The sequence below is a fragment of the Silene latifolia genome, unplaced genomic scaffold (assembly GCF_048544455.1).
Source record: "Silene latifolia isolate original U9 population unplaced genomic scaffold, ASM4854445v1 scaffold_20.1, whole genome shotgun sequence".
Taxonomy (NCBI): domain Eukaryota; kingdom Viridiplantae; phylum Streptophyta; class Magnoliopsida; order Caryophyllales; family Caryophyllaceae; genus Silene; species Silene latifolia.
In genome coordinates, this window is record NW_027413163.1 from 10,522,265 (window position 1) to 10,545,124 (window position 22,860).

Genomic DNA, 22,860 nt, shown 5'->3' on the forward strand with positions numbered 1-22,860 from the left:
GGTAAGTTGTTGTTACTTGGCAAAGTACGTATTGTAGAGAGATAAGGAAGATATTACCAGATGAATAGAGATTCTTAGGTTAAATTGCGGATCTCCTCCTCAATGAGAGTTAAGGAGTATTTATAGACTTTCACCTTTTGTCACGTAGTGGCCAAGTGGCTAGCAGGTGGAAAGACTGATCTACCCCTCGGCCGAGGGACCCATGGCAGGCCGGCGGGCTCTGTTGACTCACCGCCGAGAGGTCTTGGATATGAGTTCGCGGATATGTGCCTCGGCTGGCTAGTTGTCCCCGCCGAGGCATAAGAGACAGGCCGACAGGTGGCGTCGGTTAGGCTGTCTAAGCCGTTGACTTGCTTTGTGGATATCTTTGACCTTGCTCAATATGCCGATATCTTGGTCGGTCGGGTGCGAGAATATGCCCCATCAATTTGCCCCCAGCGTAGTCTATGCCGTGGTATGGGCTCCGATGTATGTTGAGCGTATATTCTGCGCAAGTACAAATTTCTGCCCAGGCTTCTTCCTCCTCGGCATGGCTCTGCTTAGGCCGTACCATATCCCCCCTCCACATGGATGTGTAATTGACATCCGATGTGGAAAGAGGCAATGACGCTGGCTGAGACCAGGGTAGAGAGTGCCGGTTGTTTCTGATTGCCCCCTGGCCGGTGCTTTCTGGCTTGGCCGAGGTCTTTACCTCATTTTTTCTGAGTTGTCTTCTTGCGCTAATAGTTGAGCATCTCAACTGTACTTAACGTTTTCACTTTGCCTCTGGCTTGGCCGAGGTCTTTTCTCGTCTTCGTCTGAGTTGTCTTCTTACGTTATTAATTGAGCGCCTCTTTTGTTTCCATCTCGGCCTGTCCGAGGCAGTCTAGCGTGCGTATCTCAACTGTGTTTAACGTTCCTAAGGCATGTTGATCGCTTTTGCGAGTATCAGCTGTGCTGGTAGTGACTGCCGTGGCGTCTACCTCTTGGGGTGACTGCGACGGCGCCTGCTTCTTGATGATGACTGCCGTGGCGTCTACCACTTGGAGTGACTGCTGCGACGTCTACCTCTTGGGGTGACTGCCGTAGCGTCTACTACTTGGGGTGACTGCGACGACGCCTGCTTCTTGATGATGATTGCCGTGGCGTCTACCACTTGGAGTGACTGCTGCGACGTCTACCTCTTGGGCTGACTGCCGTAGCATCTACTACTTGGGGTGACTGCGACGGCGCCTGCTTCTCGATGATGACTGCCACTCTTGTCGGTGTGACAGTGTGAGCCGGTGCCTGTTTCTGATAGTGACTATTTGGGAAATGAACACTTTGATGGAGAACTTGGACGATTCCTCATTAGATATAAACATGTGTCGGGGTACCCACAGTTGTCTTGGGCACCTCGGCGGTATCAAGGACATAGGCACTGAGGGGCTGTCTGACCACGTGTCGAATGACACGCGGCGATCGGCTCCTCGCATTCCTAGTCCGGCTCCTCTCCTCGTACTGGGTGGGGCTTCTCCTCCGACTATGGTAAGTCGGGCTTATTCTCCGACTCTGACGAGTCGGACTTCTTTCACTCCTCTGAGGCAGGCCTCGTCGGTGTCGCGGCGACGCTGTCCTCCCGCGGGTGCGGGAAGGACTTAGGTCTACCACTGGCACTCTGGGCTCCTCCGGCGTCTTGACAGGGCCAGCTTCTTCCAGTGCTCCATTCAAGTCTCTTGGAGTCACATTCTCGGGCCCCCTGGTCTCTGGGACGGGTTCCGCCGCTCTTGTCGGTGTGACGGTGTGAGCCGGCGTACTACCAATTATGTCCAGGAGTAGCTTCAATTTCGCTGCGTCAACCACATGTCCCATGATGGTGACCTGGTTGTGGCGGCGGCGCATCTGGTATTATTGGCATCCCATACTCCGGTTGGATTATCCGTAGGTGGAGGGCGCGCAACTCGAAGCGTGGACGGTATTATCTTGGCAGAATTCGGTTTCGTCAGTCACGAATACCCCTCTTGTTGTTTCGACATCTTCTTAGCTTTTTGGGTGGGTTTTTGTTTTGTTTTTTTTTTTGTTTGGGAATGAATGTGACTAGCTTCTAGTATCTTTCCCCACAGACGGCGCCAATTGTTCCGGGTGTAATTCCGGAGCTTGATTATATGTTACCACCCGTGCTTGTAGAATGACGTCTTTAGTTGAATCCTCCTTGCGGTCTCCTGAAACGATGAACAAACTGAGGGCTCGGCTTTGGACCGAGCGAACTCACTCCGACGCTCAAGTCAGTAACTTAGAGAGGTAAGTTGTTGTTACTTGGCAAAGTACGTATTGTAGAGAGATAAGGAAGATATTACCAGATGAATAGTGATTCTTAGGTTAAATTGCGGATCTCCTCCTCAATAAGAGTTGAGGAGTATTTATAGACTTTCACCTTTTGTCACGTAGTGGCCAAGTGGCTAGCAGGTGGAAAGACTGATCTACCCCTCGGCCGAGGGACCCACGGCAGGCCGGCGGGCTCTGTTGACTCACCGCCGAGGGGTCTTGGATATGAGTTCGCGGATATGTGCCTCGGCTGGCTAGTTGTCCCCGCCGAGGCATAAGAGACAGGCCGACAGGTGGCGTCGGTTAGGCTGTCTAAGCCGTTGACTTGCTGTGGATATCTTTGACCTTGCTCAATATGCTGACTGGTCAGCGGGTGCAGAATATGCCCCATCAATTGTACTAGATTTAATGCCCGTGCGATGCACGGGCCAATTTGTAATATTCTATGATTATAGTGTGAATGTGTGATAATACTCAAAGGCCCTGTTCTGAGACATAACTTTGCTGAACCAAACAAACTAAACTTTGAAGGGCTTAACTTTTTTAAAATTACTTTTTGTTACTTTAATTTATAGGGTGGTGTTTCTTGATATACATCGAAACAACTACTTTTTTTTATTTAATTATATCTAAGCTCTACAATATGAATTAATTCTCCCTCCGGCATAATTATTTGTTTAACTTTAATTGAAATACTCGTCACATAAAATAATGGTTGAAACGGCTACGAACTCTACTACTACTTATTAAACAAAATCCAAACATTAAGCCAGACGATTTATATTTATAGGCAATAATTTGATATTCTGATATTGGTTGAACAATGCTCTTTTGTCTATGGGGTCTGGAGGTATAATTGGTGCACCGACCACTTGTAATATTCTAATTCTTGAACCACCATTGAATGTCAAGTTTTAGAAAGACCACTACACATGTCAACTCTTGTTTACAAATACATTCGATGCGAACTCGGCAATGTTGAATAATGGTAGAATTTTTGTTGCGAAAACTTTTGATCATGATCATAATGGTTTTATTTATTATTATTCTATCTGTTTAGACTTTCATACCTCGTAGGACTTCCACACCGGTTTATCTTTGATTAGTATTTGCGCATAAGTGAATTAGCTATTTAGCATATACATTTTGTGAACATATATAATATTTTTTCCTTTTAAGAAATTATAAATAATTTGTGAATTGGACTCGAGCAGTTCGGAGAAGATAATCTCTTCCAAGGAAGGGATTTGTGAAAAATTGTTACGTCCATGCATGACTACTCTTTGATGTTTACATTAATAATTCTATTAGGTAGTATCACATAAAATTTTATAATGGAACAATGAAACTATAATACTTTTTACTCCGTATATTTTTTTTCCCTTTGCTTTAATACATTTACTCCTCTGTCAACCCAACCCAATCATAAAGCCATGGGTTTTGAACATAAAACACACGTCTCTTAACTTGAGCGTAAAAAATCAATTATTTACTTCATAGTTTATCACACTGCCTCATAACGTTCATATGCATAATAAACACTCATTGATAATGTTTTGGTAAATTTCTACCAATCTAGGGTTAAAGCGGTCTTAGCGTTAGGTCTATATTGCGAATTGATTGTACGTTGTATGTTAGATTGTATGTGCGATGTAGATAAAGAACACAAGCAATTTTGGTGACGCGGAAAACCCGATGTGGGAAACAACCGCGGGGGGAGACGGAATCCCACCAATATTTTCACTATAATTCGAGAGGAAATACAGTTTGTATGCTTGCTATGAATGCTAGGGTGTAATTCTCGTGTATTCTGATGATCGTTCTTCCTTGCATTGAGGCTCCTTATATAGGGGAGGTCGAGGAGCTAGGGTTTCTTACTTCTCCTCCAAGTTATTCCTAATTTAGCAACGGGTAGGTCTCTTCCTTCTTCGGATCTCGCAAGATGTTGGACCCTCATAAGCTTCTCCCGCGTGGACCTTCGGCCCATATCTTGCGCTAATTGCCGATGCTGGCATCCTGGCTCCCTGGTATCCTGCATCCGTAACATTCCTAGGCCTGCTGCCCCAAGTCAGCCCATATCCATATTTTGGGCCTAACAGTTTGCCCCCAATTTTCTGCGAAAAGTGCAACCCTAATTATTTGAGCGGGAAATTGCAGTGTATCGTTGAGTGACTTCTCGCATACTCCATTTCAATTCACATTTTAGAAACCCCAACTTCCCTTTCCTATTTAATCTCATCCGCCCACCATTTCTCTTTCATCATCATTTCATCTCCTCAAACCTCTCAAACTTCCGTCTCCCCAAATTCCTTCTTTGTCAACACCTTTTCTTTGCCCGCCGCCGCTTCATCCGTCCTCTCAGGTACTTCCATTTCTCCTTCCTCGTTTATTATGGCTAAGACTCGCTTAACTTCATCTTCCTCCACCACCATCGACCTTGAAAACGACGACTTCCCCACACAGGGAGTCCTCAAAAGACCACACTCCGGTGACTCCCACCTCACCCAGGAGGATATACCCAGAATCAAAGCTCTGCTGAGGCTAGGTGATGATGTGGTGATCCACATCCCCAAACCTGGTCAGAAAGCAGACGCTTTTCGTTCGGGGTGGATCTGCTTGTACACCTACCCCTTTGTCCTTGGTCTCAAATTTCCGTTCCCCCCAATGATCCAAGAGTTCATCCACTTGAACTCTCTCCCTATGGCCCAAATTGCTCCTTATGCGTGGAGGATCCTCCGTCCACCCGTTGCTCGAACAATAGCATGGGCGCCGAGATTGGTTTACAGATCGGCCCATAGGTTCGAGTGCCGATCAGGGCACGACCAATACACTTTTAGGTCCGTGGAGAAGACCGAAAACTTCCTCCTCTCGGCAAAAGGGAAAGATGACGGGTGGTATGAGGATTTCTTCTACATCAAGCTTGAGTCTCTTCCCATTCGTGCCGACTACTTGTTTGAACACTGGGTTTTCGCCAAGAGTAAGTGCATTTGCATGTTCATTTATAATTGCCCCCGTCGCTTACTATTCTTACTCTTTGATTTGACGTGAGAACTCAAGAACCCCGAGAAATCCGAGGGACGAGGATACTACATTTGCCAAGCTCTTTTCCATTCCCTGAAGATCGTAGATCATTCCCTCTCCTGCTTGCTGGTTTAGACGATTCTGCTATCGAGGAAACCATGTCTTCTGGTAAATACCCCTCAATCCTCTGAACTTCCCTGTCTCCTTTGATTCTTTACTTTGATCCTCTGCGTCCCTGTGCCCCTGCAGGAAGTGCCAAGCCATCGCCTCGAGATCTTGATGCGTCATGCCGGGAAGAGGATGCCGACTCCTCTCACTCTCCTGCCTCCTCAAGAAGAAGATCCTCTTCTAGGCCTGCTCCAGAGCCCATTGAAGCTACCCCCAATATCGCGCGCACCTGGGTCCTCCACTCATCCTGACGAACTGCTTTTACGCCTCCCCGCTGAGTTTGGGGATACTGACCGAGCCAACTACTGGCCTGCACTAGAAAGGTTTCTGACCCCAGCTTGCTCAAAGGCGTTTGACTCAACTGCTCCCCAGGAGATGACCGACCTGGCTGCAGAGCATTGCTTCTCGGTGAGCCTCCTTTTGCTGCTTCTCCCCCCTCTTTACCCCTATGATTTTATGAATAACACGTTCTTTTCTTCTATTTCAGGCACTCCAATCTTCTCTCTACCTTCGCAAGATGCTGCAGAGGGCTAAGGTCGAATGTCTGGCCTCTGTGGGGAAGAACAAGGAGCTCACAGCCACCTGCGCCAAGTTGAGGGAGCAGCTCCACACGGCTTTCCAGGAGAAGGAGGCGGCCAAAGATCAGCTGACGAGGACCCAGGAGGCCAACTGCGTCCTGACTTCTGGGTTGACAAAGGCAGAGGCCCGTGCCGAAGAGATGGCTGAACTGGCCAAGAATGTGGGAGCCTATACTGCTTTTGAGGGGCGGATTGACTGCATCCGTGCTTATACTGAGGGGAGGCACACATCCTGGAACCTGGAAGAGGAGCTGGCTGAGTTTGCTCGTGCATTTCCCAATGGTATGGACCTGAGTGCCCTGTTTCCTTCTGAGGCTGAAGCTGCTAACCCGGAGCCTGAGTATTCAGCCATGGATATTTCTGGAGCCATCTCCGGGACTGTAGAGGAGATCCTGGCTGTTGAGACTGGTAATGGTGCTACTGCAACTCCTGAGGCTGTCCAGGTACCTGCAACGGAGAAGCAAATGGAGCACGGGGAGCAGAGCAATGGTCAGGAAGCAGCTATTGAGAGGATTGACCTCTCTTAAATTTTATTTTAAATTATCTGGGGACTTGGCCCTGTGTGGCGCAAGTTTTGTAAAAAACTATCTTATTTTGGTCCGTTTTGTGCCTGCCGGTGTGCAGGCGTTGAACTTTTGATGGTGCCTGCTAAAGGTAGCAGGTGCCCTACTTTAAAGTAGCTCTGGGCCCAGGTTTCCAGGCCCCACTTTTGTTATACTTGCGTTTTTTGCCACTAGTTTCTGGAGTCTTGATTCCACATTGATATACCCAGGAAGCTGACCTGGCTCCAGGTGCACAGCCCCTGTTTCTGGTGATAGATTTTTGATAACATATTCCACCCATGACGTGGAATATCTTATCACTAGGGCTAGCTGACTTAGAGCTCACCTTCGTTGAATATTTCTGACTAACAAGGAGTGTTGCGCTCCTTGTGGTTCCAGACGTTTGAAATCCGTGCGTGCACCCATTGATCTACGACATAGCTAGCTAAGGAATTACTGAGTTAACGTTAAGGTATGGGTGGTCTTAGTATGCCGAACCCTGCGCGCTACCTCGGCGTATGCTCTCCATGTGGCTTGACTTTAGATAAACGTCTCGCGGCCTCACATGGCAGGGGCTGGACCCTCAAAGTGTGCCTCATCTGACAAGTAACCCACATTAGTACCAAAGCCCTTCTTCGTAGAAGCATTATAAAGTCCAAAGTAGCGCAAATTACCTGGTGCTATCTCATGGTGTTCCAGGGCAACACCTGGATCCAGGAAGCCACAGCCTGTACTACTCGGTTTTAAAACGACTCTTTCTAGAAAAAAAAAAAAAAAGAAAAACTAAAAGGAAAAAAGTTCTCATAAAACATTCTAATGCCTAAGGCATATACTAACCCCCACCTTTTTTTTTTTTTTTTTTTTTTTTTTTTTTTTTTTTTTTTTTGCTTCACGGACTTTCGAAGGGTCCTTTGTACACTAAAGTTTTGGCACTTTGTTAGACAAAGTACCGTTTCAAGTGACGGATGTTCCAGGGTTTATCCAGGATTTGACCGTGCATGGTCATCAACCTGTATGCCCCATTCTTAACAACGCTTTCGACCTGATATGGCCCTTCCCATTTGTAGGCGAATTTGCCTGCCTTGTGGTTCTTGGTATTTTCAAATACCCTTCTTAGTACTAGGTCCCCTACTTCGAGGGTCCTGATTCTGACATTCTTGTTATATGTCCTTGCTACGGATTGCTTATATGATGCCATACGTGTGTAAGCACTTTCTCGCAGCTCATCAACCGTATCCAGGCTCCTAGTCATTTCGACTTGGTTTTGCTCCGCCGTTTGACAGCCGTATCTGTGTGTGGGTACCAGGACTTCTGAAGGTATCACTGCCTCCGCTCCGTATACCAGGCTGAACGGAGTCTGACCCGTTGCCATCTTTGGTGTTGTTCTGTCTGACCAGAGTACCAGTGGTAGTTCATCTGCCCATTTTCCCCCTAATTCTTCCAGCCGCTTCCTGAGGTTCTCTACAATAATTTTATTGCTGGACTCAGCTTGGCCGTTGGTTTGTGGATACTGGGGGTGACTTTCTCGGTGTTATGTTCCATCGTGCACGAAGCCCTCGGTGTTATCGATATGAATCGGGACCCGTTGTCGCATATGATCTCGGATGGTATCCCAAATCTGCTTATGATGTTGCGCTTGATGAAAGAGATCACCTGTTGTTCTTTTACCTCTGTCATGGCTTCTGCTTCAATCCACTTTGAGAAGTAATCGGTCATAACTAGCATATATACTCTGTTTCCGGAGCCTGGGGCGCTTTCCCACTATGTCCATGCCCCACATCATGAATGGCCATGGAGAGATGATTGGATGCATTGGTTCTGCTGGCTGGTGGATTGCTGGAGCCGCCTTTTGGCATGATTCACAACGTTTGGCATGGTTTATGGCGTCTGCGCGCATTGTGGGCCAAAAATACCCCTGCCTTAAGATTTTGTTTGACAGGCTTCGTCCTCCAGCGTGGTTCCCACATTCTCCACTGTGCATGTCTTGCAGTATTGTTTCTGCTTCCTCCTTACTTAAGCACCTGAGGCATGGTCCTGCCAATGATTTTCTGAAGAGAATATTATCAATCATGATATACCTGGAAGCTTTTATTCTGAAACTTTGTGCTTCCTTTCTATCTTCAGGGAGCGTCCCATCCCTTAGCCAATTTAGGTATGGAATCCTCCAATCTGCATCCTGTTTGTCCTCTCGGGAAACCAAAGATTTCGGTTTCTGTACACACTTTCTTTGTGGAGTTCGGGTCCGCTCTTTCGGATGGTCGGGGTCAACACGTGAGTAATCGGTATGTTTGTGACTCCGTGGTGGAAGGTTGCCCCCAGCGTAGCCAGGCATCGCCTCCACGTTCGATCTCGTGGCACCTGAGTTATCTTGAATGTTCTAAACTTTGATTTCTGCTCTGTGGCTATCTTTAGGTAGGCTATCATCTTTGAATCTCGTGCCACATATTCGTTGTTCACATGATTTACCACAAGTAAGGAGTCACTATATACTCTCAGGTTCCTTACTTTGAGCCCCGACGCCATCTCGCATCCCGAGTATGAGAGCTTCATACTCGGCCTCATTATTGGTCGCCTTGAATTCGCACCTAATAGCTTGCACTATCATATCCCCTTTAGGAGATCGCAAAGATCTAGACCCACACCACCCCTCTAGCATTTGAGGCTCCGTCGATATACGGGGTCCACACCTCACCATCCCGGCTTCCCATCATTGTCGCATTCCTTCTTCCTCGCTTCCCCACGAGTTGCGGGCGGAAGTCGAGACGAAATCAGCTAGGGCTTGGGATTTTATCGCCGTTACGGGTTCAAATTGCAAGTCATAGCCACTAAGATGTCTTGACCACTTAGTCATTCCGCCCGAAAGTTCGGCTTCTTCATAATAGTCTTTAGCGGGTAGTTGGTTATGACGTGGATGGTGTGAGATTCAAAAGTACGGCCGCAGATTTATAAGAGGCAAGTAACCAAAGCCAATGCTAATTTTTCAAAAGAAGTGTACCTGGTCTCTGCAGGGAGCAGAGACTTCATCGATATAATATACGGGATGCTGCACTCCTTCTTGTTCTTTAACCAGAAGCTCGCGCTTACTAGTTCCGTGATCGACGAGATACAAAAATAGTGGCTCCTCTTGCTCAGGCTTCGCGAGTAATGGTGGCGTGCTTAGGTAGCTCTTGAGTTCGGCGAATGCTTTTTCATGCTCTTTAGTCCATTCGAATTTCTGACTCTTCCTCAATATATCATAGAATAGTTTGCACCTATCCGAGGCTCTTGATATGAACCTATTTAGAGCCGCCACCTTTCCCGCTAGTCTCTGCACATCTTTCGGCTTCTGAGGTGATTCCAGTTGGAGTATTGCTCTTATTTGCTCTTTGCTTGCCTCAATTCCCCTCTGCGTCACCATATATCCTAGGAATTTTCTCGAGGACACCCCAAACGAGCATTTGGATGGATTAAGTTTCATTTTAAATTCTCTCAACGTCTGGAAGGTATCCGCCAAGTGCTCCATGTGCATTTCTGCTTTTTTAGACTTTACTACCATGTCGTCGATGTATACTTCCATGGTCTTTCCTATTTGCTGCTTGAACATTTTATTCACCAATCGTTGGTAGGTGGACCCGACGTTCTTTAGGCCAAAGGGCATGACCTTGTAACAATATATACCCCTCTCCGACATGAATCTTTGTCTTCCGATCTTGTGGATGCATCTTGATTTGATTGTAACCGCTCCAGGCATCGAGGAAAGTGAGTACCTCATGTCCCGCAGTAGCGTCCACCATTGCGTCGATATGTGGTAGTGGGAAGGGATCTTTGGGACAAGCCTTGTTTAGATCTGTGAAGTCTACACATACCCTCCATTTACCGTTCTTTTTGGGTACCACTACTACGTTAGAGAGCCACTCAGGATAACTGACTTCTCTAATTTTATCTGCTGCCAAGAGACTGTCTACTTCTTTGTTGATGACTTCATTTCTTTCTGCCGCGAATTTTCTTCTCTTCTGCTGTACTGGGGTGCAGCTTGGGTTTACGCTTAGTTTATGTGAAATAACGGATGGGTCTATGCCCACCATATCGTTGTGGGACCAGGCGAAGCAATCCATGTTGCTCTTGAGAAATTGAATCAGCTGTTCGCGCAGTTCTTCACCGCAGGTGGCCCCAATCAACACTGTTCTATCCGGGTGTTCCTCGTCCAGGCGTATTTGGTCCAATTCCTCTGAGGGGGGCTCCTTGTACTCTGTCGAGGTACCCCGGCCCTGTAATTGCTATGAGGGGAGCTTGGTTGTAGCTTTGAGGGCTTGGGTATAGCAATTTCTGGATTCTTCTTGATCTCCTTTTACCGTAACTGTGCCCCATGGCGTTGGGAACTTGAGACACTGATGATATGTTGAAGGTACTGCCTTCATCTGATGCAAACACGGTCTTCCCAGTATCACGTTGTAGGTGGTTGGACCTTCGATGATTAGGTATCTTACTAGTTTATTAACTCCTTCAATATATGTTGGGATGGTTATTTCACCTATTGAATGCGCGGTCTCCCCACTAAATCCTACCAGTGGCACAGATTTCTTCACCAGGTTCTCTTTATCGAAACCCATGGTTTTGAGGGTTTCGAGCATGATAAGGTTCACAGAGCTCCCTGTATCTACCAATGCTTTCCGTACAGTGCAGTTGCCAATGGATAATGTTATGGTCAAGGCATCGTCATGTCGTTTACGTGCCGCTTTCCATGTCGGTTTCATCGAAAGTTCTTTGGGGGTAAATTGCTCGCTTACTCGTACGAGGTTTCGGATGACCCCCTTTGCTCCCGGTGGCTTTCCTTTTCGCGGCGGAATATGTCAAACCTGCTAGCTCGGATCCTTTGTTATCACGTTAATAATCTTCGTGCATACGGGTGGAGCAGAAGGAAGTACCTGATTTGCTGCTTCCCTTCTGTCCTGTTTGCCCCCACGTGGTAACAGGTGGTCCAAGTTTCCCTTGCGTACCTGGAACTTCACCTCCCTCCGTAATTTGTAGCAATCTTCGGTTCTATGTCCTATGTCTTGGTGCCATTCACACCTCTTACTGCTGTCTCTGTCGTCGTTTGGCCTCTCCTGAGTGGGTGGCTTTGGCCATCTTACCTGGTCGCCCAGGTTTCTGAGTGCTTTCAACAATCCTTCCATTCCCGTGTTGAATCCGTATTCGGAAAGCTTAGGAGGGTGCGGAGAATCATCAATTTGCTGAGCTTTTTCTGCTACCTTGCTGATATTAGGCCTGCTGTACGGCTTAATTCTGTCGTCCCTCTTTTCTGGTACGAATTTCCTGCTTGTCTTGTCGAAGCCTGCTGTACCCTTTCTAGCCTGTATATCTTCTTCCAATCTTAACGCCGCAGTAGCTCTCTGTTGAACTTCCTCGAATCTTTCACAGGGATACATAGTTAATTCTTTGTAGAGGTTTGATTCCTTATCCAGGCCCTGCCTGAAGGCGTTGATAGCAGTGGACATATCGCAGCCTCGTATTGAGACTTTTTCTGCGTTGAACCTAGTGACGTAGTCCTTGATTGATTCCCCTATCTCCTGAACGATCCTATACATGTCACTTGGCTGCTTGGGTGTTCTGCGGCTGCTGGAGAACTGTTGGTTGAAAGCGTTGACCAAGTCAGCGAATGATGATATGGTTCCATTAGGTAGACCGACGAACCATTGTAATGCTGCTCCGGTTAGGGTCGAACCAAATCCCTTACACATACATGCCTCTTTTGAGGCTCCAGTGGCCGTAGTAACCATCATCTTCTGCTTGAATTGACTGATGTGATCGCAGGGGTCTGTGGTTCCATCGAAGAGAGTCATTGTTGGGACGCTAAATCCTTTTGGTAAGGCCACTGTGGCTATATCATCAGTAAACGGTGAATCAGCGTAGCTTTCTGGCGTAGCCATCTCCATAGGCAGGGGCATACCGGGGACCCTCCTGAGGAGGCTTCGTAGTTCCTGCATTTGTTCTATATATGTCTCTCTTCCGGAGGGTCGTTGTTGCCCCCCGTGGTGGTGTCCTGTTCCTTGCACGAAGTTCCGTTGTTCCAGGATTTGTTTGACGTGTTCGCGATCTGCCGCCACCGGAGCGTCTTCCCGGTATATTCGCCTTGATTCGTAGCTAGCCCTCCCGGTTATCGGGCTGCAGTGGTGGCCCCGCTTTCTGCGGTCCCGCCGCACCGACGTGGGTGTAGGTTCTGGTGCACTGGTTCCTCATCGGTGTTAGTGCCCTAGTCTGTTGGGATCGGGCCTCCTCGTGGCTGTGGTGTTCCTTCCATATCCAGCCTGAGTGCTACTTCGCGTGGTAACACCCGTGCCTGCCTTCGATCCCTACTTTCTGCTGACGGCCCTCCAAATCTGTCTTCTTGCATCCCAGGGGCTGGACTAGCGGCCTGATTCCTTAATTCGTTGATCTGTGCTCGGAGGAGGTTGTTGTCTTCCTCCATCTGGGATCTCATGCTCCTATTCTCGCTCTGCATAGTCCTGATGGTTCTGGCTAATGTGTCCAACCCGCTTATCATGATGCTGGTAGGACTCGGAGGTGCCTGAATCTGTTGCCTGGGTTGTGTTCCTCTCTCTGATTGCGGGACTCCCTGTTGTCCCTGAACGGATCCTGGATCTTTAATCTGAGCCTTTCCCGCTGATGGGCTTGCTGCGGCTTGAGAACTCTGACCTTGCTTGGCTGCTGGTATTTGAGCGGCAGTGGTGATTTTACCCGAGGTTGTACGTGCTGCTGTTGTTGCCGAGGGAGATGGTATTTGTGTTGCTGCTGAAGGGGGCGGCACCTGTGTTCCTGGTGCGCCGCCGGTGTTGCCTGAGGTTGTTTCTTTGTGTCCGGACATGTTTTGATTGTTGAGTAGACTGACTAACGAAGACGACCACTATGCCCCACGGGGGCGCCAAACTGTTTTGGTAAATTTCTACCAATCTAGGGTTAAAGCGGTCTTAGCGTTAGGTCTATATTGCGAATTGATTGTACGTTGTATGTTAGATTGTATGTGCGATGTAGATAAAGAACACAAGCAATTTTGGTGACGCGGAAAACCCGATGTGGGAAACAACCGCGGGGGGAGACGGAATCCCACCAATATTTTCACTATAATTCGAGAGGAAATACAGTTTGTATGCTTGCTATGAATGCTAGGGTGTAATTCTCGTGTATTCTGATGATCGTTCTTCCTTGCATTGAGGCTCCTTATATAGGGGAGGTCGAGGAGCTAGGGTTTCTTACTTCTCCTCCAAGTTATTCCTAATTTAGCAACGGGTAGGTCTCTTCCTTCTTCGGATCTCGCAAGATGTTGGACCCTCATAAGCTTCTCCCGCGTGGACCTTCGGCCCATATCTTGCGCTAATTGCCGATGCTGGCATCCTGGCTCCCTGGTATCCTGCATCCGTAACATTCCTAGGCCTGCTGCCCCAAGTCAGCCCATATCCATATTTTGGGCCTAACAGATAATATGGAGAATATATCCTTAACGTTACCAAGTACTCGTACTATGCAGTCTATGATTCAAATATATCCCGTATAATTTTTTTATTCGCGTAATAGAGATGAAGTTTGACTTGTAAATGTAATTACATACCTTTATACGAAAATTGCAATAAATTGCGGAAAATTTATTGTAGTTTGATCTTGTTTCGTCTTGCATTCTCTCGCCCATAATTTGTTTAAGCACTAAATAGAGATGTACTTTGACATAATTCGAAACCCCATATACGAAAACAAATAAGTTACTTCGTATGATAATCACAATACCTCATTATATCCATACAGAAACCATCTTAGATAATAATACTAAGTAGGGCATATATTTTGACGCGTCTAATGTTGAAAACTTGGTAGACGTTGAAATACAATTGTACTCCTCCCGTCCCGATGATTTGCTTACCTATTATTATTAGATCAAATAAAGCAAAGAATTCATAATATTTAACTGTTTGTTCATACCTCTTTTTTTATTGAAACCATGTCAACGTAAGAATTCGTAGAATAGAGCATCCCATATCCTCGTAGCGTGGATTTTAACTTTCCGTTTCTTTTGATTTCGTTAATCTCATCATCAAGGAATACAAAACTCCGTAAAAAGCAAATAGTTAATCCCACTCATAATATCTATGTGCACAAACACTCATTGATACATACTGAATCAAAATGGGAATTAAAGTAAAGCATGCTTAATTTTAATTTAATTTGTAGATATGATTGAAGCATACTTTTCGAACAATAACGTAATTTTATTGAGTTGGTCACATTGATATCAGGGGCACGTTCCACGTTTGCAATTCATAGTTCTTAACATCTTCATCCTGTCAACATAACAAAAAAATTCCATTAGTAAAAGCATCTTAATTAACCACTATTATATAAATTAAGTCATAAATAAAATTAATTAAAAAGAAACAGATTTCACAATAATAAAGAAAAAAAATTCAAAGTATAAATACACATTAGAACACAGAGGCTTTACTATGACTATGATTCTATGAACCATCCTATTATATAGTAGTAATAAGGTTAGAGAGTGGACAACTTGGTGTAACATTAGGATACCATATAGACACCGTCTCCTACTAATCTTCTTTGTAGTTTTCATACGGTCACCAAAGTTTTTTAGGATCAATTTTTAGAAAACTAAGATAATGATTAGAAGTAGAAGACATATATTATATTCTCTTAAGAGTTTGAGTACTCGAAAGTATTTTATAAAATATGGACTCTCTGTAATCGCTCGAAAAAAGCTTATGTAATAATATAGATAGATGCTTTTATACTGCAATTAAGCAACATATAGAAGACGAAGTCAAAACATACGTCAATTAACGTAAAACTTACAAAAATAATGAAAGACAAATTAAAACTGCATATATGATTATGAGAGCAAACTATGAAACTATATGTATCGTGCTTTACATCATCAAATTGTTAATCTATCTTCTTCCCTGCAAATACACAACCACAGAATATCAAATCTCAGATGTCAAATATATATCAAAGAATATTTGAAGCAAATTCTACTAAAAAACAAAGAACACGGGATACAAACAAATTCGTAACATCAATTAAATTTGCTAATAAATGCAAAAAAATAAATTAATAATAGGTAATAATATGAATATATGATCTATGCAAGAACATCAATGTATATCATAAGATTTAAAAGTTCAAGAAAATCACATACTACATTGCAACCTCGATCGGTATTCTTAATACTCAAATAGTGGAATCAAACATGAAGCGATTCGGCGTAGTTATAACCTGCAAATAAAAAATTACTTATAAGATTATCGTCCAAAAAATATAAGCATGTAGATATTAAGCTACATTAAAGAACATGAAGCAAGCTAAATTCTTAAAAGTGGGCAACAACTAAAACAGGCATATAAGTTACGTAAATCTAAAAAATAAGGTATGATATATATATATATATATATATATATATATATATATATATATATATATATATATATATATATATATATATATATATATATATATATATATATATATATATATATATATATATATATAGAGAGAGGCCGGATCGGGTGAGGCACCTCATTATGGCGAGGCGGCCGGTCTCACCAAAATGATACATGTTGACCGGACTGTGATATATTGCGCGGGCTTAGATCAAAATTGACTCAATTACATTATTACAAACACACGCTCAACCCTATACAAACAACCTTCATCATCAAAACTCCTCTCAGCCTTCTTTCCCAAATCAATCTCCATAACCTAATCAATTGAAGCAATTGTTCGTAGATTGCAGCAATTTTCCGATCAATTGTAGCGATTTTCCAATCAGGCGAACAAATCGTCCGAGAATCTCAAGGAAGTGACTCATAAAGTGTTCTTCGATGTTGCAATTGATGGAAAGCCAGCTGGTATGTTCTTATGGACCCCATTGATGATATGAAATTTAGTTTTGTGAAGTTTTGATATGCTTTTGGCATATCTTTGGACATTCGACTAGCTTTAGGTAGCTAGAGTAGATAAGAGTATAGGACTGCTGTTTTTGTTAATATCTGAAGGCGAATGACGCCAGTTCATATGATGAATTATGTTGCTAGTTCATTTCTATTGTCTCCGGAATTCATGGCGTAGACACATGGTAACCATCGGTTTTGCGTAGTATTGTCGTCTGGTTTAACAAAAATTACTACTACTATAGTTAAATGAGGTTTATGGCTTAAGATATGATAAGAGATAACCTGTTTTGCTCTTCTCCTGATTTTGTGAATCTCGGTCCTTATGTTGTGAATTCTATAGCTTGTTTTGTGAACCTGTAAGATAATTTTCTAAAACTTGGTCATTGTAGGTATTAGGAATCACCTATTTTGTTCTTTGCCTTATTTTGTGAATCTCAGTCCTTGTGTTGTGAATCCTAGAGCTTGTTTTGTGAACTTGTAAGATAATTTTCTAGAACTTGGTCACCATAAGTGTTAGGAATCACCTATTTTGCTCTTTGCCTCATTTGTGTGAATCTCAGTCCTTGTGTTGTGAATCCTAGAGCTTGTTTAGTGAACCTGTAAGATCATTTTCTAAAACTTGGTCACCATAAGTGTTAGGAATCACCTATTTTGCTCTTTGCCTTATTTTGTGAATCTCGGTTTTTGTTTTGTGAATCTCGGACCTTGTTCGGTGAATCGTGGGGCTTGTTTTGTGAAACTTGGTCATCATAAGTGGTTAAAGTCGCCTATTTTGCCCTTTTCCTTATTTGGTGAATCTCTGACCTCGTTTTGTGAATCTCGGACCTTATTCGTTAATCTCAAACCTTATTATGTGAATGTCGGACCTTATTCTGTTAATCTTAGAGCTTAATTTGTGAACTTAGAAGCTAATATTCTTAAATTTTGTTATAAGTGATAAGAGATAACCTGTTTTGCTCTTCTCCTGATTTTGTGAATATCGATCCTTATGTTGTTAATCCTATAGCTTGTTTTGTGAATCTGTAAGATAATTTTCTAAACTTGGTCATTATAGGTGTTAGGAATCACCTATTTTGGTATTTGCCATATTTTGTGAATCTCAGTCCTTATGTTGTGAATCCTAGAGCTTGTTTTGTGAACTTGTAAGATAATTTTCTAGAACTTGGTCTCCATAAGTGTTAGGAATCTCAGTCCTTGGTTAAAAACACCTTTTTTGCTTTTTTCCTTATTTAGTGAAACTCAGACCTTATTTTGTGAATCTCATACTTTATTCAGTGAATCTTAGGGCTTGTTTTGTGAAACTTGATCATCATAAGTGGTTAAAATCACCTATTTTGCTCTTTTCTTTATTCGGTGAATCTCAGACTTTGTTTTGTGAATCTCAGACCTTGTTCAGTGAATCTTAGAGCTTGTTTTGTGAAACTTGGTCATCATAAGTGGTTAAAATCACGTTTTTGCTCTTTTCCTTATTTGGTGAATCTCAAACCTTACTTTGTGAAACTTGGTCATCATAAGTGGTTAAAATAAATGGGGGTATGATTTTCTTTCACATTCTTTCAAGATGGAATGAACTAAAGTAGCACATATTCAAAAAAACCGCAATTAATTTTGTTCCTCAACATGAAGGTGGAAAAAGATAAGGGAACAACTCACATGATGAAAACTAGTGGAATGATTTAATTATTTTAAAACCAATTAGCTCAAATGGCAGAGCGTTGTGCAATGCACAAGGTGTGGGTTCGACTCCCATGTTGGTTATTGACTGCTAGTGTTACTTCAAAGCCTAATTGGTAGGAGTATTTCTGTAGTGGACTTTTGGGTTTTGGCCTTTTCTGTCATGTCCAATTGCACCCAATTTAGATAATTTCTAACATTGGCTTATGCACGCCGTTTGTGCATATCTAAGTTTGAGCTTCTTCTACTCATCCTCAATTTTGCACATCTGAGGACGGATTTGGCTAACTCATCCTCAATGTTATTGTATTTAAGTTTAATACACTAGATTCTTAAATTAACTAGGCTATATGAGATTCGAACTCATACCTTTGTGCAAGATTTGCACATTGCTCTCCCATTTGAGCTAATAGCCGTTAAGATATACGAGTACATAACAAAGATTAAATAAGGGGAACCTTAAGCTGATAGCCTTTAGATATGGAGTATTTAACTAACCTTGAACAAACTAAATCATCTTGCCAAAATAACAGAAACACGAACCATTACTAGTATAAGGCAAAAGAAGGCGTAAAGGTTTGAAATTATGGCTCCCAATTACGGGACAGAAAAAAACAAATGTTTCTACCAAAAAAGCAAGTGTATTCGAGTGGAAGATAACAAGTAAGAGTTCCAAGAGCCATAAACTGTAAATGTATACCTTGAGATTTCCAGTGACATTGAACGTGACAGCGGCAGAATACTGATCTTCATTTCCTGCAAAAAGTACCAACATGGTGTGTTATTTTAGGAAAATAATTCTTCAATTAATAGCGAGAGTCTACAATCAATATAGTCCAGAGTGAAACGAATGAGTTTTTCCAGTAAGTCAGGGAAAGGGGAACCCGAACCCATCAACAGGTGCATGATGATGCTAGCTATAGGAATGCTATTCAACCATATATATATATATAAGAATATTAGTATACAATCCAGGTCACCAATCAATCGATTCAACCACACAATCGATTTATTCTCTGCCAGTGACTCTTGAGAATTCATCACTTTCTTCCCTTTGGCTATTGAACTACTGCTTCCCTTCATATAAAAATTGCCGTCATCCCAAAATGTTTCCCGTGATCCATTACTCTGCACATTAGCATTATAAGCCTCAAGAAGCTCTTTCTGTTTCTAAATATCAGGCAACAATCTAGCCAAGTCAGGAACAAGGTGTGTCAAGTCAAACTGCTTCACATACTCTAGATATTCCCATGTATCTACTGAACCTTGGCGATATTCTTGAGAAATTCTCTTGAAAGCATTATATTTGCCTTCATCGTACTCTAAAGCAGCCCGCATTCTCTCCACGACGGTCTTATTAGCAGTATGAGCATCCTCTGTTTTCTTTTTTCCACTAGAATGCAATCTATTATGTTGCGGCCGAGACACAAAGCGAAAAGCGATTGCGAGAATCTAATGATCTACTATCCATGAGATTAGGAGCTGAGGTAGAGTGGTTCAATCGACTACTACCCCCTGGATTCCTTAAAGCCCATGAACCGCCCATTGCACTACCGTGCTCATCAGCTTATCGCAGGGAACTGGCATAGCTAGATGACTCAGACCCATTAATTGCTACTACCTTCGTTGAATCAGCGGTAGAATTAGGAACAAGAGAAGGCCATGGGGTTGAAGTCGCAGGAGCAGGCTCGGCTACAGCAGCTTCCTGAGAATACTCGGTTGCTGAGGTAGGGGTGGCAGTCTGTGGGGCAAGCAGCGAGGCAGCAGGGCGTGGGGCTGAGGCCGCAGGGCGTGAGGCTAAAAATCAAGTAAAATTAATCAAATCTATTTGACAAAATGAATGCCTATTTGAAACGCACAATGATCTCATAACTAAATTAGATTAAACAATGTTTCACCACAAGAAAATCAAAGGCAGCTAAAAATCAAAGGCAGCTATTAATTGTAAAGAATTATAAATCTTGAACAATAACACAAAAACTAGCAAAAATTAACTAATTAGATCATAAAATGGTGAAGAAAGAAGAAATTTAAAATACAAAAACTAATGATTTAAACGGAAATTAATAATAAATGAAATCGAAAAAAGAGCAAAAAATAAAAAAAATAAAGAGGAATAAACATAGAAATAATACTAAGCAAAAGGAAAGACGATTACCACTGAAAGATTGAAGAAATTGCAGAATGTAAAAGATGAATAAGGAGGTTGAAGATGATTTGACGATACAATCGAAGCTTCGCAAAAGTTTGCGTCATCAAATCGTTCATAAGTTTCTAACCAAAAATTTTACAGAATAAGCAACAAAATCGAAATCTAGCAGAGAAATCGATCAAAACCTGCATAAAGAAGAAAGAAAATCAGTTATTAAACTAGTTCACAGATAATTTAACAAATTAAATAAGTTGATCGAAATTAATGTGATGGATGCAGAATGAAATCAGGATGAATTAAAATACAAATTAGGTGATCGAAATTACCTAGATCCGAAAAAATTAGGATGATGATGATGACGATCAAAATTTGGGAGATAAAATGGCGATCGAAATGCAAATGAACGGCGAAGATGAGCTACAACAAGAGAATGATGATGATGACGATCAAAAGTTGAAGAACTACAGTAGAAGAGAGAGAAAGTGAACAGAGTGCGAGTGAGTGAGTCGAGTAAAATGACTGAAATTGAAGGGGAAATGTGTTTTAGATTGGGTTTTGTATGGGGACACGTGGCGTCATCTGGTGCATCTGTAGTTTTTTAATCTGACGGTTTAGAAGGTGTCCAGCCGCCTCACCCTAAGAAGGGTGCCTCACATGATTCAATCTATATATATATATATATATATATATATATATATATATATATATATATATATAGAGGAAGGATCAACTAAGGTTCATAGATATAATAAGTCCATAAGTCCTATTGTGAGCGATTGGATGGAGGGAGATGGATGGCCAAGATCAACCTCCAAAAGTGTGTTTATGTACTAATATCACTCATTCTCTCCTCATTCCCTAATCCTTCTAATTAATCACTAATTCACTATAACTTCTTTTCCTCTCATCCACTTCTCTCATATATCACACAACTCATCTTCTCTCTAAAACCCCAAAAAATAAAAACCCAAAAAATCCAAATAAATAAAAAACCCAAAACCCAAATAAATAAAAAAAACCCAAAAAATCCAATTAAATCAAAAAACCCAAAAAATCCAATTAAATCAAAAAACCCAAATAAATCATTCATTCTTCTCTTCCTCATTCACCACCACCCACCACTATCCCACCCGACACCAACTCACCGCCCACCACCGCCGCCACCACACCGCCGCCACCGCACGGCCCCCAACTTTTTTTTTTTTTTTTTTTTTGCCTCGGTTTTTTTTTTTTTTTTTTTTTTTTTTCGTTTGGTCTTTATTTTCATGTTTTGAGTTGTTTTTTCAATTCATTTTTTGTTGTTGTCTTTTATTTTCTTTTATTTTGTTACTTCTCCTTTTTTATTCATTTTCTCAAATCTCTTCTTGTTATACTTTTTTTTAAGATTTCGGGTTTTAAATCTTGTTATTTGGTTTATTTTAGATTTCGGGTTTGGTTGGGTTGTTGGTTTTTTGGTTTTATTATTGTTATTTGGTTTTTTGTTTTTGTTATTATGAGTTTTTTTGGTTTTTGTTATTATTTTTTTTTTTCATATTTTTCATATTTATTGTTTGATTTTTTTACTATTTACGACTAAAGTTATACATTTTATGACCAAAGTTATACAAAAAAAGACTAAAGTTATACAAAAATTGGACTAAAGTTACACAAAAAATTGGACTAAAGTTATACAAAAATGAACCAGAGTTATACAAAAATGAACCAAAGTTATACAAAAATGAACCAAAGTTATACAAGAATGGACCAAAGTTATACAAAAATGGACTAAAGTTATACAAATATGGACTAAAGTTATACAAAAAAAGACTGAAGTTATACAAAAATAGACCAAAGTTATACAAAAAAAGACTAAAGTTATACAAAAATTGGACTAAAGTGATACAACAATGGACTAAAGTTATACAAAAATGAACCAAAGTTATACAAAAATGAACCAAAGTTATACAAATATGGACCAAAGTTATACAAAAAATTGGACTAAAGTTATACAAGAATGAACCAAAGTTATACAAAAATGAACCAAAGTTATACAAAAATCGACCAGAGTTATACAAAAATGCACCAAAGTTATACAAAAAATGTACCAAAGTTATACAAAAAATGGACTAAAGTTATACAAAAATGCACCAAAGTTATACAAAAAATGGACTAAAGTTATACAAAAATGAACCAAAGTTATACAAAAATGAACCAAAGTTATACAAAAATGGACTAACTTTTGTATAACTCTGGTGCATTTTTGTATAACTCTGGTGCATTTTTGTATAACTCTGGTGCATTTTTGTATAACTCTTGTCCATTTTTGTATAACTTTGGTTCATTTTTGTATAACTTTGGTTCATTTTTTGTATAACTTTAGTCCAATTTTTTGTATAACTCTGATGCATTTTTGTATAACTCTGGTCACTTTTTGTATAACTTTGGTTCATTTTTGTATAACTTTGGTTCATTTTTGTATAACTTTAGTCCAATTTTTTGTATAACTTTAGTCCATTGTTGTATGACTTTAG

The 22,860-nt window shown here is 41.9% G+C and overlaps 2 protein-coding genes across 2 annotated transcripts; both read right to left on the minus strand.

Moving 5' to 3' along the window:
* Positions 1-10,848: 10,848 nt before the first annotated feature.
* Positions 10,849-11,325, minus strand: LOC141638308 (uncharacterized). The gene has a single exon (XM_074447712.1). The coding sequence runs from the start codon at positions 11,323-11,325 to the stop codon at positions 10,849-10,851; it is 477 nt and encodes a 158-aa protein (XP_074303813.1).
* Positions 11,326-11,430: 105 nt separating this feature from the next.
* Positions 11,431-12,555, minus strand: LOC141638309 (uncharacterized). The gene is made up of 2 exons (XM_074447713.1): positions 12,316-12,555; positions 11,431-12,195 (listed from the first exon to the last, which is right to left on the minus strand). Exons 1-2 carry the CDS (start codon positions 12,553-12,555, stop codon positions 11,431-11,433), a joined length of 1,005 nt encoding a protein of 334 aa, XP_074303814.1.
* Positions 12,556-22,860: the final 10,305 nt, after the last annotated feature.